Genomic DNA, 15533 nt, shown 5'->3' on the forward strand with positions numbered 1-15533 from the left:
TATTCCTGACCTGTTGAGAAGCAGTTCTCTCTTTCCACGCAGAGATCTCCTCCGATGTAGTTTTAATCTGAGACTCCACTGATTGCTGACGATTCGCTATCAGCTCCTGGTAAATGGCACACAGAAAATGGAGCATCATGTCAAAATCACACGAGACTGAGAGCGGAGCCGGGAGGGTAACAGAGAGTGAGAAAGAGTGAGACTGAGAGCGGAGCTGGGAGGGTAACAGAGAGTGAGAAAGAGTGAGACTGAGAGCGGAGCTGGGAGGGTAACAGAGTGAGAAAGAGTGAGACTGAGAGCGGAGCCGGGAGGGTAACAGAGAGTGAGAAAGAGTGAGACTGAGAGCGGAGCCGGGAGGGTAACAGAGAGTGAGAAAGAGTGAGACTGAGAGCGGGAGACAGAGTGAGACTGAGAGCGGAGCCGGGAGGGTAACAGAGAGTGAGAAAGAGTGAGACTGAGAGCGGAGCCGGGAGGGTAACAGAGAGTGAGAAAGAGTGAGACTGAGAGCGGAGCTGGGAGGGTAACAGAGAGTGAGAAAGAGTGAGACTGAGAGCGGAGCGGGGAGGGTAACAGAGAGTGAGAAAGAGTGAGACTGAGAGCGGAGCTGGGAGGGTAACAGAGAGTGAGAAAGAGTGAGACTGAGAGCGGAGCCGGGAGGGTAACAGAGAGTGAGAAAGAGTGAGACTGAGAGCGGAGCGGGGAGGGTAACAGAGAGTGAGAAAGAGTGAGACTGAGAGCGGAGCGGGGAGGGTAACAGAGAGTGAGAAAGAGTGAGACTGAGAGCGGGGCCGGGAGGGTAACAGAGAGTGAGAAAGAGTGAGACTGAGAGCGGAGCGGGGAGGGTAACAGAGAGTGAGAAAGAGTGAGACTGAGAGCGGAAATGTGGTTCCAATGAAGAGCAGGAAAAAAGGGCCCTCGAGTCATTGATAATATTTGAAATTAAGTATTTTCCAAAAGGGGTAAGTTATGGCATGAAAGCTGAAAGCCGTGGTGTGCTCTTCCTACTCGATGTGGGAAGCCAGATACATTTCCAGTGCTTGGGGCCAGCATGCGTTCAGGAAGTGTCTCCAGCTGCAGCTCCTGGAAGCCCAGGTTTTGGAGCAGAAGCAGTGGCTGGAGAAACTGTGGAGCATCTGGGAGGCGGAGAGTATTATGGAGGGTGAACAGCCATTGGTCATGGTACACATCGGTACCAACGGCATAGGTGAAAATCAGGATGAGGTCCTAAAAGCAGAATATAGCAATTTAGAACAAAGTTGAAATGTAGGCTCTCTAAGGTCGTGAACTGAAGATTATTGCCAATGCCGCGTGCTAGTCAGAGTAGAAATAGCAGCATGTATCGGATAAATATGGAGCTGACGAGATGGTGTGAGGTGGGGAGTGTTTCAGATTCCTGGGGCATTGAGACCAGTTCTGGGGGAGGTGGGAACTGTACAAACTGGACGGGTTACTCCTGGGCAGGACCGGGACTGATGCTCGAGTGATTGGGGAGGGTTTGAATTAAGAACGCAGGGGGATGGGAATCTATGCAGAGGAGTCAGAGGAGGAGGAAACAAGGACAAAAACAAAAGACAGAAAGGGGAGTAAGACAAGCGATCGGAAGATAAACCGAGAGCCAGATTCAAGCAGGGCCACAGTGGAAAACATTGGGAGTGTGACTATTAATGTTAAAAAGACAAACCTACGGGTTCTGTGCCTTAACACGCGGAGCATTCGCAATAAACCGGATGAACTAATCGCGCTAGTCGACGGGTTTGATCCAGTCAGGACTACGGAGGCATGGCTGCAGGGTGACCAGGGATGGGAACTGAATGTCCGGGGTGTTCAGTATTTAGGAAGGACAGGCAAAAAGGAAAAGGCGGTGGCGTGGCAGTGCTGGTTAAAGAGGAAATTCACACAATAGTGAGGAAGGATATTCGCTCCGACAATGTGGAATCTGTATGGGTGGAGCTGAGAAATGCCAAGGGGCAAAAAACATTAGCGGGGTTTATATATAGACCCTCAAACTGCAGTGGTGATGTTGGGAATGGCATTAAACAAGAAATTAGAGACGCATGTGATAAAGGAACATCTGTAATTATGGGTAATGTTAATCTGCACATAGATTGGGCAAATCAAATTAGTCACAGTGCCGTAGAGGAGGAATTCCTGGAGTGTATACAGGATGGTTCACTGGACCAATACATTGAGGAACCACCTAGAGAACAGGCCATCCTAGACTGGGTACTGTGTAATGAGAACAGAATCATTGGCAATCTAGCTGTGCGAGACCCCTTGGGGATGAGCGACCATAATATGATAGAATTTTCTATCAAGATGGAGGGTGAAGTAGTTGATTCGCAGACTAGGGTCCTGAATCTTAATAAAGGGAACTGCGATGAAATAAGTCGTGATTTGACTATGATCGATTGGGGAATATTACTTAAAGGGATGACAGTGGATAGGCAATGGCAAACATTTGAAAGACTGCATGGGTGAACGAGATTAGGATTGGCATGATCTGGTGCCTTTCATGCGGCGGTGCAGACTTGGTGGGTCGAAGGTCCTTTTCTGCACTGTATTTTTCTGTGATTCTGTGAACTGCAACAATTGTTAATTCCTGTCTGGCATTACAGTAAAACGGGAAAGGTGGCCAAACCGGAGCTTACGATTAGAGATCGTATTCAATCCAAAGAAGAAACATACAAATTGGCCAAGGAAAATAACAAGTCTGAGGATTGGGAGCAGTTTAGAATTCAGCAAAGGAGGATCAAGGAATTGATTAAGGGGAAAGTAGAGTACGGGAGTAAGCTTTCAGGGAACATAAAAACTAACTGAAAGTTTCTATGCGTACATGAAGAGAAAAAGATTGGTGAAGACAAATGTAGGTCCCTTACAGTCAGAAACGGGAATTTATAATAGGGACAAAGAAATGGCTGACCAAATACATACTTTGATTCTGTCTTCAAAAAGGACACAAATAAGATATGAGAAATGTTGGAGAATGTAGGGTTTAGTGAGAGGGAGAAACTGACATAAATCAGTATGAGAGAAATGGTGTTGGGGAAATTGATGGGATTGAAGGCTGATAAATCCCCAGGGCCTGAGAATCTACATCCCAGGGTACTGAAGGAGGTGGCTCTGGAAATAGTGGATGCATTGGTGGTCACCTTCCAGGATTCTATAGACTCTGGAACAGTTCCTGCAGATTGGAGGGAAGCTAATGTAACTCCACTATTTAAAAGGGAGGTGAAGAGAAAGCAGGGAATTATAGACCAGTCAGCCTGACGTCAGTAGTGAAGAAAATTCTATAATCCATTGTCAAAGATTTTATGGCAGATCACTTGGAAAACAGTGGCAGGATCGGACAGAGTCAGCTTGGATTTACAAATGGGAAGCCTCTCTGGGAAAGCAGCAACAGCCAGGACAGGACTGTGGCAGCACAGGTGGCTCTGCTGGAGAGTCGGGGCGGGGGGGGGGGAGCGACCTATAATGGTGGGGATTCAATAGTGAGGAGAACTGACAGGTGTTTCTGTGGCCTCGAGCACGAATCCAGAATGGGATGTTGACTCCCTAGTACCAGGGTGCAGGATGTCACAGAGCAGCTAAAGGGCATTGTGAAAGGAGAGGGAGGTCAGAGGTCATGGGCTGGCACGGTAGCACAATGGTTAGCACTGTTGCTTCACAGCTCCAGGGTCCCAGGTTCGATTCCCGGCTTGGGTCACAGTCTGTGTGGAGTCTGCACGTTCTCCCCGTGTCTGCGTGGGTTTCCTCCGGGTGCTCCCGTTTCCTCCCACAAGTCCCGAAAGATGTGCTGTGAGGTAATTTGGACATTCTGAATCTTGAATGAACACATCATTGCAATCACAGAAACCAGGTTGAAAGAAGGACAGGACTGGGAGCTGAACATCCCAGGGTATAAAAGTTTCAGGAGTGATAGAGGGGGAGGTAAAAGCGGAGGTGGGATTGTGTTATTGATTCGGGAGACGCAGAACTCAGCGATGATATCTTAGTCCGTTCCTCAAATGAAGCCATATGGGTAGAACATAGTAAAAAAAGGGGCGATCACATTGGCTGGGAGTGTTGTAGAGGCCCTCAAATAGTCAGGTTGGGATAGAAGGGCAGACATAATAATAGTAATAATGAAATGAAAAAATGAAATGAAAATCACTTATTGTCACGAGTAGGCTTCAATGAAGTTACTGTGAAAAGCCCCTAGTCGCCACATTCTGGCGCCTGTCCGGGGAGGCTGGTACGGGAATCGAACCGTGCTGCTGGCCTGGCTTGGTCTGCTTTAAAAGCCAGCGATTTAGCCCAGTGAGCTAAACCAGCCCCTAACAATAATAATAATAACCAGCCTATAATAATAATATGTCGGCAAATCTCCGAGTATTGGAAGAAAGATTGGGTAATGCTTGCCTTCATTGTCCGGGGCACTGAGTATAAAAATTGGCAAGTCATGTTGCAGCCGTATAGAATCTTAGCTAGGCCACAAAAAAGAACGAAGAACAAAGAAAAGTACAGCACAGGAACAGGCCATTCGGCCCTCCAAGCCCACGCCAACCATATTGCCCGTCGAAACTAAAATCTTCTACACTTCCAGAGTCCGTATCCCTCTATTCCCATCCTATTCATGTATTTGTCAAGATGCCCCTTAAACATCACTATTGTCCCTGCTTCCACCACCTCCTCCGGCAGCGAGTTCCAGGCACCCACTACCCTCTGTGTAAAAAACCTACCTCGTATATCTCTTCTAAACCTTGCCCCTCGCACCTTAAACCAACTCCACACTTGGAGTATAGTGTTCAATTCTGGTTGCTACACTACCAGAAGGATGTGGAGGCTTTGGAGAGGGTGCAGAAGTCTGTTTCGAATCACTAGCTTTCGGAGCACTGCTCCTTCCTCAGGTGAATGAAGAGGTGGGTTCAAGAAACATATATATAGACAAAGTCAATGATCCCTGCGGAACACCACTAGTCACAACCTTCCAATCAGAAAAACACCCTTTTACTGCTACCCTTTGCCTTTTGTGACCGAGTCAGTTCTGTATCCATCTTACCACCTCACCTCTGATCCCGTGTGACTTCACCTTTTGTACCAGTCTGCCATGAAGCACCTTGTCAAAGGCCTTACTGAAGTCCATATAAACAACATCCACTGCCCTCCCCTCATCAATCATCTTTGTCACCTCCTCAAAAAACTCGATCAAGTCAATGAGGCACAACCCCCCCCCTTCAGAAAACCATGCTGTCTGTCGCTAATGAGCCCATTTGTTTCCAAATGGGTAGAAATCCTGTCCCTGAGAATTCTCTCCAATAATTTACCTCCTACCGACGTGAGGCTCACCGGCCTGTAGTTTCCAGGAATATCCCTGCTACCTTTCTTAAAAAGCCGTACCACATTAGCTATTCGCCAGTCCTCTGGGATCTCACCTGTAGCTAATGAGGATACAAAGATGTCAGTCAAGGCCCCAGCAATTTCCTCCCTCACTTCCCTCAGTATTCTGGGGGCAATCCCATCCGGCCCAGAAGACCTATCAACCTTAATATCTTTTAAAAGACTCAATACCTCCTCCTTTTCAATGTTAACATGACCCAAACTGTCCACACACCCTACCCAAGAATCATCTTCCACAAAGTCCCTTTGTTTAATGAGCATTGATGCAAAGTATTCATTTAGTACTCGCCCATTTCCTCTGGCTCAACATATAGATACCCCCCACTGTCCTTAAGTGGTCCAATCCTTTCCTTGGCCACCCTCTTGCTTTTTACGTATGAATAAAAAGCTTTGGGATTCACCTTAATCCTACCTGCCAAGGACTTTTCATGACCCCTTCCTAGCCTTCCTAATTTCCAGCTTCAGTACCTTCCTACTTTCTTTCTACTCCTCAATGGTTTTGACTGCCCCCACCATTCTAGACCGTACAAAAACCTCCTTTTTCTTTCTGACGAGGTTCACAATATCCCTCGTTATCTAAGGCTCCCTAAACTTCCCATACTTATCCTTCATTCTCTCAGGAACGTGACTTTGCTGAATCCTAATCAACTGCCACTTGAAAGACTCCCACATTTCCGATGTTTTAGCACAGGGGCTGGTTTAGCACAAGGGAAAAATAGCTGACTTGTAATGCAGAACAAGGCCAGCAGCGTGGGTTCAATTCCCATACCGGCCTCCCCGAACAGGCGCCGGAATGTGGCGATCAGGGGCTTTTCACAGTAACTTCATTGAAGCCTACTTGTGACAATAAGCGATTATTATTATTATCTGGACCACTGGGAGCTCATCCGGGGCAGGTGTGACCTGTATAAGAAGGACAGGTTGCATCAAAACTGGAGAGGCGTAAATATCCTGGCCGCGAGGTTTGCTAGTGTCACACGGGAGGGTTTAAACTAGTCTGACAGGGGGGTGGGTACCGGAGCAATAGGTCAGAAGGTGAAAGCATTGAGGGAGAACTAGGGAATAGGGCCAGTATGGTTCTGAGGCAGAGCAGACAGGGAGATGTTGCTGAACACAGTGGGTCTGGTGGCCTGAAGTGCATATGTTTTAATGCAAGAAGTATTACGGGTAAGGCAGATGAACTTAGAGCTTGGTTTAGTACTTGGAACTATGATGTTGTTGCCATTACAGAGACCTGGTTGAGGGAAGGACAGGATTGGCAGCTAAACATTCCAGGATTTAGATGTTTCAGGCGGGATAGAGTGGGATGTAAAAGGGGTGGCGGAGTTGCGCTACTGGTTAGGGAGAATATCACAGCTGTACTGCGGGAGGACACCTCAGAGGGCAGCGAGGCTATATGGGTAGAGATCAGGAATAAGAAGGGTGCAGTCACAATGTTGGGGGTTTACTACAGACCTCCCAACAGCCAGCGGGAGATAGAGGAGCAGATAGGTAGACAGATTTTGGAAACGAGTAAAAACAACAGGGTTGTTGTGATCGGAGACTATAACTTTTCCAATATTGACTGGTACTCACTTAGTGCTGGGGGCTTGGATGGGGCAGAGTTTGTAAGCAGCATCCAGGAGGGCTTCTTAAAACAATATGTAGATAGTCTAACTAGGGAAGGGGCACAGTAAGAAGTCTTACAACACCAGGTTAAAGTCCAACAGGTTTGTTTCAAACACGAGCTTTCGGAGCACGGCTCCTTCTTCAGGTGACCTGAAGAAGGAGCCGTGCTCCGAAAGCTCGTGTTTGAAACAAACCTGTTGGACTTTAACCTGGTGTTGTAAGACTTCTTACTGTGCTCACCCCAGTCCAACGCCGGCATCTCCACATCATAGGGAAGGGGCTGCACTGGACCTGGTATTGGGGAATGAGCCCGGCCAGGTGGTAGAAGTTTCAGTAGGGGAGCATTTCGGGAACAGTGACCACAATTCAGTAAGTTTTAAAGTGCTGGTGGACAAGGATAAGAGTGGCCCTAGGGTGAATGTGCTAAATTGGGAGAAGGCTAATTATAACAATATTAGGCGGGAACTGAAGAACCTAGATTTGGGGAGGATGTTTGAGGGTAAATCAACATCTGACATGTGGGAGGCTTTCAAATGTCAATTGACAGGAATTCAGGATCGGCATGTTCCTGTGCGGAAGAAGGATAAATATGGCAAATTTCAGGAACCTTGGATAACGAGAGATATTGTAGGCCTCGTCAAAAAGATAAAGGAGGCATTTGTCAGGGCTAGAAGGCTGGGAACAGACGAAGCCTGTGTGGAATATAAGGAAAGTAGGAAGGAACTTAAGCAAGGAGTCAGGAGGGCTAGAAGGGGTCACAAAACGTCATTGGCAAAATCCCAAACTTTTTACACGTACATAAAAAGCAAGAGGGTAGCCAGGGAGAGGGTTGGCCCACTGAAGGACAGGCAAGGGAATCTATGTGTGGAGCCAGAGGATATGGGCGAGGTACTAAATGAATACTTTACATCAGTATTAACCAAAGAGAAGTAATTGGTGAATGTTGAGTCTGGAGAAGGGTGTGTAGATAGCCTGGGTCACATTGAGATCCAAAAAGACGAGGTGTTGGGCATCTTGAAACATATTAAGGTGGATAAGTCCCCAGGGCCTGATGGGGTCTACCCCAGAATACTGAAGGAGGCTAGAGAGGAAATTGCTGAGGCCCTGACAAAAATCTTTGGATCCTCACTGTCTTCAGGTGATGTCCCGGAGGACTGGAGAATAGCCAATGTTGTTCCTTTGTTTAAGAAGGGTAGCAAGGATAATCCAAGGAACTACAGGCCGGTGAGCCTTACGTCAGTGGTAGGGAAATTACTGGAGAGAATTCTTCGAGACAGGATCTACTCCCATTTGGAAGCAAATGGACGTATTAGTGAGAGGCAGCATGGTTTTGTGAAGGGGAGGTCGTGTCTCACTAACTTGATAGAGTTTTTCGAGGAGGTCACAAAGATGATTGATACAGGTAGGGCCATGGATGTTGTCTATATGGACTTCAGTAAGGCCTTTGACAAGGTCCCTCATGGCAGACTGGTACAAAAGGTGAAGTCACACGGGATCAGAGGTGAGTTGGCAAGGTGGATACAGAACTGGCTAGGTCATAGAAGGCAGAGAGTAGCAATGGAAGGGTGCTTTTCTAATTGGAGGGCTGTGACTAATGGTGTTCCACAGGGATCAGTGCTGGGACCTTTGCTGTTCGTAGCATATATAAATGATTTGGAGGAAAATGTAACTGGTCTGATTAGTAAGTTTGCAGACGACACAAAGGTTTGTGGAATTGCAGATAGCGATGAGGACTGTCAGAGAATACAGCAGGATTAAGATTGTTTCGAGACTTGGGCAGCGAGATGGCAAATGGAGTTTAATCCGCACAAATGTGAGGTAATGCATTTTGGAAGGTCGAATACAGGTAGGGAATATACAGTGAATGGTAGAACCCTCAAGAGTATTGATAGTCAGAGAGATCGAGGTGTACAGGTCCACAGGTCACTGAAAGGGGCAACACAGGTGGAGAAGGTAGTTAAGAAGGCACACGGCATGCTTGCCTTCATTGGCCGGGGCATTGAGTATAAAAATTGACAAGTCATGTTGCAGCTGTATAGAAGCTTAGTTAGGCCAAACTTGGAGTATTGTGTTCAATTCTGGTTGCCACACTACCAGAAGGATGTGGAGGCTTTAGAGAGGGTGCAGAAGAGATTTACCGGGATGTTGCCTGGTATGGAGGGCTTTAGCTATGAGGAGAGGTTGAATAAACTCGGTTTGTTCTCACTGGAACGACGGAGGTTGAGGGGCGACCTGATAGAGGGCTACAAAATTATGAGGGGCATAGACAGAGTGGATAGTCAGAGACCTTTTCCCAGGGTAGAGGGGTCAACTACTAGGGGGCATAGGTTTAAGGTGCGAGGGGCAAGGTTTAGAGATGTACGAGGCAAGTTTTTTTATACAGAGGGTAGTGGGTGCCTGGAACTCGCTGCCGGAGGAGGTGGTGGAAGCAGGGACGATAGTGACGTTTCAGGGGCATCAAGACCAATACATGAATAGGTTGGGAATAGAGGGATCTGGACCCCGGAAGTGTGGAAGATTTTAGTTTAGATGGGCAGTATGGTCGGCACGGGCTTGGAGGGCCGAAGGGCCTGATCCTGTGCTGTACTTTTCTTTGTTCTTTTTTCGTTTGTCGGATCCTGGGAAGTAGAGAGGATCAAAGGGACCTTGGTGTGCAGGGTCACAGATCTCAGAAGGCAGCAGGAGAGGTTGGTAAGGTGGTTAAGAAGGCCAATGGGATTCTTGTCTTTATTAACCGAGGCATTGAATAGAAGAGCAGGGAGGTTGTGCTGGAGCTGTATAAACGCTGGTTAGGCCCCAGCTGGAGTACTGTGTGCAGTTCTGGTCACCACACTATAGAAAGTAAGTGATTGCTCTGGAGAGGGTGCAGAGGAGATTCACCAGGATGGTGCCTGGGCTGGAGCGTTTCAGCTACCAACAGAGATTGGATAGGCTGGGGTAGTTTTCCCTGGAGCAGAGAGGCTGAGGGGGAACCTGATTGAGGTGAATTAAATTGTGAGGGACAAAGATGGGGTGGACAGGAAGGTACTTTTTCCCTTAGCGGAGGGGTCAATAATCAAGGGGCACAGGTTTAAGATAAGGGGTAGGAGTCGGGTGGAGATGTGAGGAAAAACATTTTCACTCTGAGGGTGGTGGGAATCTGGAACTCGCTGCCTGTGAGGGTGGTGGAGGCAGGAACCCTCATAACCTTTCAAGAAGTGTTTAGATCAGCAGTTGAAATGCCGCAGATACAAGGCTGGAAAACGGGATTAGAACAGGCTTGATGGTTGGCAGGTGCGTGATGGGCCGAAGGGACTGTTTCCGTGCTGTAAAAACTCTGTGACTGTATGAAACAGGGAGTAGGAATAAACAGGCCTTTTTCCAGATGGCAAGTAGTGACTCATGGGGTATCGCAGCGATCAGTGCCAGGACCCCAGCTATTCACAATATATATTAATGATTTAGATGTAGGAACAAAATGTCATATCTACAAATTTGTAGCTGACACAAAGTTGGGTGGAGGGTGAGCTGTGAGGAGGATGCAGAGATCCTTCAGTGTGGTTTGGACAGGTTGAGTGAGTGGGCAAATGAACGGCAGATGCTGTATAATTTGGAGAAATGTGAGGTTATCCACTTCGGCAGCAAAACAAGAAAACAGATTATTGGATAAAAGCAAATTATCGCGGATACTGGAATCTGAAACCAAAGGGAAAATGTTGGAAAATCTCAGCAGGTCTGGCATCATCTGTAGGGAGAGAAAAGAGCCAACGTTTCGAGTCCAATGACTCTTTGTCAAAGCATTGACTAAGAGTCATCCAGACTCAAAATGTTAGCTCTTTTCTTTCCCTACAGATGCTGCCAGACCTGCCGAGATTTTCCAGCATTTTCCCTTTGGTTTCTCTGAGGCAGATTATTATCTGAACAGCCATAAATTGGGAGAGGGGAGTGTGCAGCGGGACCTGGGTGTCCTTGTGCACCATTCGCTGAAGGTAAGCATGCAGGTGCAGCAGGCGGTAAAGAAGGCTAATGGTATGTTGGCCTTCATTGCGAGAGGATTTGAGTCAGAAGCAGGGATGTGTTGTTGCAATTGTACAGGGCCTTGGTGAGGCCACACCTAATAATAATCTTTATCAGTGTCACAAGTAGGCTGACATTAACACTGCAATGAAGTTACTGTGAAAAGCCCCTAGTCGCCACATTCCGGCGCCTGTTCGGGTACACAGAGGGAGAATTCAGAATGTCCGATTCACCTAACAGCACGTCTTTCGGGACTTGTGGGAGGAAACTGGAGCATCCGGAGGAAACCCACGCAGACACGGGGAGAACGGGCAGACTCCGCACAGACAGCGCCCCAACCCGGGAATCGAACCTGGGACCCTGGAGCTGTGAAGCAACTGTGCTAACCACTGTGCTATCCTAATGCCCACCATGAGGGATGATCTCGTAGAAACCTATAAAATTCTAACAGGACTGGACAGGGCAGTTTCAAGTTAGTCACCGAGTTAGTTTTGGAGCGAGTTCATAATAAGATAGGAAGTAATTATCTGGAGAGGCTGCAATTCAGGTAGATTCACATCATTGCCGCTCAGTGAAGTTAATGATTGTTACATTTTACAGTGCTAACTAGTTGGTGGTATTAGAAATTGTTAATTCTCATAATCTGGTGGTTAGTGATGTTAGAAATCCTCCCCATGATTATCCTGCAAAATTACTGAGAGCTTAAATAGCAGAATGGAAAACATTAATCAGTAGCTACAATGTGGCTAATCAGTAGTTACAATGTGGTTAATCAGTAGTTACAATGCGGTTAATCAGTAGTTACAATGCAGTTACAGGTTATCAATGTGATAGTTACCTGTGCTCGTGTTAACTCTTCGTTCAGTGCCACGGTGCGATGGGTTTTGTGATCTTGACTATTGCACAGACTGCAGAAAGCGACTCTTTCTGTTTCACAATAGAACTGCAAATTCTGGTGCTGTGCCTTGCAAAGTGCCCTGAGATCGGGATCTGGATCTGATCCTGGATTGCGATTGGTTCCCACTCGTTGCAAGACCTCAGTAATCTGGTCCAGGCAGATGTTTTTGGAAAGCAGTGGTCTGCTGGTGAAGGTTCGCCTGCATTGAGGGCAGCTTAAGGTGCCACCCGGTCCGTCCCAGTACTTTGTGATACACTCACTACAGAAGCTGTGGCCACACTCTATTGTGACTGGGCAGCAGAATGTCTCCAGGCAAATGCCGCACTGAGCTAGAGGGCTGATACTGACAAAGGTCTCCATGTTCACCCTGCCACCCTCACCCATTGACCCCCACCTTCTGACCCTCACTCGACCACCCTCACCCACTAACCCCCACCCTCCGACCCTCACCCTGCCACCCTCACCCTCACTCGGCCACCCTCACCTACTGACCTCCACCCTCCGACCCTCACCCTGCCACCCTCACCCTCCGACTCTCGCCCTCAATCGGCCACCCTCACCCACTGACCCTCACCCTCTAACCCTCACGCTCTGACCCTCACCCTCTGACCCTCACCCTCTGACCCTCACCCTCTGACCCTCACCCTCTGACTCTCAATATCTGACGCTCACTCTCTGACTCTCACCCTCACTCAGCCACCCTCACCCACTGACCCTCACTCTCTGACCCTCACTCTTCGACCCTCACCCTTCGACCCTCACCCTTCGACCCTCACCCTTCGACCCTCACCCTCTGACCTTCACCTATTAACTTATGGGGGATTGCTGATCACCTTCGTCTGTCATTCATTCCCCCAACTCTATGCCACTCTCTCTCTCTCACCCTCTTTTCCTGCCTGTCTGTCAGTCGCTCTCTCTAGTCTGTCTGTCTCTCTCCCCCTTCTTTTCCTGTCTCTCTCTCTCTTTTCTTGTCTGACTGTGTGTCTCTCTCTATTCCTGTCTCTCTCTCTCCATGTCTCTCTCTCTCTCCCCTCTCTATCTCTCTATTGCCGTCTCACTATCTCTCTATCCCTCCTCTTTCTCTATTCCTATCTCTCGCTCTCTATCCTCCCTCTCTCTCTCTATTCCCCCTCTCTCTCAATTCCTCTCTCTCTCTATCCCCCTCTATCTCTCTTTCTCACTCTCTCTATTCCTGTCTCTCTCTCTATCCCCCCTCTCTCTGTTTCTCTTTCTCACTCTCTCTATCTCTCTCTTTCTCACTCTCTCTATTCCTGTCTCTCTCTATCCCTTCCTCTCTCTCTCTATCCCCACTCTCTATTCCTCTCTCTCTCTATCTCTCTATCCTCACCTCTATCTCCCTCTATCTCTCTCTATTCCTCTCTCTCTGCCCCCCCTCTCTCTCTCTATTCCTCTCTCTCTCTGTCCCCCTCTCTCTATCTGTCTCTTTCTCACTGTCTATTCCTGTCTATCTCTCTATCCTCCCCTCTTGCTCGCTCTCTATTCCTCTCTCTCTATTCCTCTCTCTCTGTGTCCCTGTCTATATCTCCCCCCTATCTCTCTATTCCTGTCTCTATCTATCTCTGTATCTCTCTCTCTCTATTCTCTCTCTCTCTATCCCCTTCTCTTTCACTCTCTCTATTCCTATCTCTCTATTCCCCCCTCTCTCTATCTCCCTCACTCTCCTCTCTGTCTCTATCCCTGTCTATGTCTACCCCCTCTATCTCTCTATTCCTGTCTCTCTCGATCTCCGTCTCTATCGCTGTCTATATCTCCCCTCTCTATCTCTCTCTATCCCTGTCTCTCTCTTTATCTCTCTCTCACTCACTCTATTCCTCTCTCTATCCCCCTCTCTCTATCTCCACCCCATCTCTCTATTCCTCTCTATCTCTCTGTCTGTCTGTCTCTCTCTATTCCTGTTTCTCTCTATTCCTCTCTCTCTGTCTCCGCAGCCGCCTTCTGAGCGAAATCGAAAGTAAAATAGAAACTGACCGGAAATAGCAGCTCTCGTATTAAACATCACTAACTAGTAACTAACACTAACCAGCTACTAGACACTAACCAGCGAGTAACCAGCGAGTAGTGACTAGCCAGCGCTGTGCAGTTACAGACGGAGCTGAGATTGGGATTTTGCAGCTTCTTTAATGAGGGTCTCTGCTACATTTCTATAATATACAGATGGAGTTTGGATCAGGCCGTACGGGAATCAGCTCCTGCTGGAGTGGCAGAGAGAGAGGGAGACAGGGACAGACACAGGGACAGGGCCACACAGAGGGACAGGGAGACAGACAGACACAGGGGGGCAGCCACAGGGACAGACAGACAGACACAGGGGGGCAGCCACAGGGACAGACAGACACAGGGGGACAGACAGATGGACACAGAGATAGACACAGGGATGCATAGGGAGACACAGGCAGACACAGGGAGACACAGGCAGACAGGGAGACACAGGCAGACGTAGGGAGACACAGGCAGACATAGGGAGACACAGGCAGACACAGGGAGACACAGGCAGACAGGGAGACGTAGGGAGACACAGGCAGACATAGGGAGACACAGGCAGACACAGGCAGACAAAGAGACACAGGCAGACAGGGAGACACAGGCAGACACAGGCAGACAGGGAGACACAGGCAGACAGGGAGACACAGGCAGACAGGGAGACACAGGCAGACACAGGCAGACAGGGAGACACAGGCAGACACAGGCAGACAGGGAGACACAGGCAGACAGGGAGACACAGGCAGACAGGGAGACACAGACAGACATAGGGAGACACAGGCAGACAAAGAGACACAGGGAGACACAGGCAGACAGAGAGACACAGACAGACATAGGGAGACACAGGCAGACACAGGCAGACACAGACAGACAGGGAGACACAGACAGACAGGGAGACACAGACAGACAGGCAGACAGGGAGACACAGGCAGACAGGGAGACACAGACAGACACAGGGAGACACAGGCAGACATAGGGAGACACAGGCAGACAGGCAGACAGGGAGACACAGACAGACATAGGGAGGCACAGACAGACACAGGGAGACACAGGCAGACACAGGCAGACAGGGAGACACAGGCAGACAGGGAGACACAGACAGACACAGGGAGACACAGGCAGACATAGGGAGACACAGGCAGACATAGGGAGACACAGGCAGACACAGGCAGACACAGACAGACAGGCAGACAGGGAGACACAGGCAGACAGGGAGACACAGACAGACATAGGGAGACACAGGCAGACACAGACAGACAGGGAGACACAGACAGACATAGGGAGACACAGGCAGACACAGGCAGACAGGGAGACACAGGCAGACAGGGAGACACAGACAGACACAGGGAGACACAGGCAGACACAGGGAGATATAGGGAGACACAGGCAGACACAGGGAGACACAGACAGACACAGGGAGACACAGACAGACACAGGGAGACACAGGCAGGCACAGGGAGACACAGACAGACACAGGCAGACACAGGCAGACAGGGAGACACAGGCAGACACAGGGAGACACAGGCAGACACAGGCAGACAGGCAGACACAGGCAGACAGGGAGACACAGGCAGACACAGGGAGACACAGGCAGACACAGGCAGACAGGGAGACACAGGCAGACACGGAGACAGACAGACACAGGGAGACACAG

General features: G+C 48.8%; 1 protein-coding gene across 2 annotated transcripts in view; it reads right to left on the minus strand.

Moving 5' to 3' along the window:
- Positions 1-12278, minus strand: part of LOC119976808 (tripartite motif-containing protein 65-like) — an 82031-nt gene extending 69753 nt beyond the window's left edge. For both annotated transcript variants that reach the window (XM_038817611.1, XM_038817610.1), the window contains exons 1-2: positions 11819-12278; positions 11-106 (exon numbers count right to left, since the gene is read on the minus strand). In XM_038817611.1, the coding sequence (XP_038673539.1) occupies positions 11-106; positions 11819-12262 (540 nt within the window). In that variant the 5' untranslated portion in view covers positions 12263-12278. The remainder of the gene's footprint in view (positions 1-10; positions 107-11818) is intronic.
- Between the last annotated feature and the right edge of the window lie 3255 nt (positions 12279-15533).

Source organism: Scyliorhinus canicula, chromosome 1, assembly GCF_902713615.1.
Source record: "Scyliorhinus canicula chromosome 1, sScyCan1.1, whole genome shotgun sequence".
Taxonomy (NCBI): Eukaryota; Metazoa; Chordata; class Chondrichthyes; order Carcharhiniformes; family Scyliorhinidae; genus Scyliorhinus; species Scyliorhinus canicula.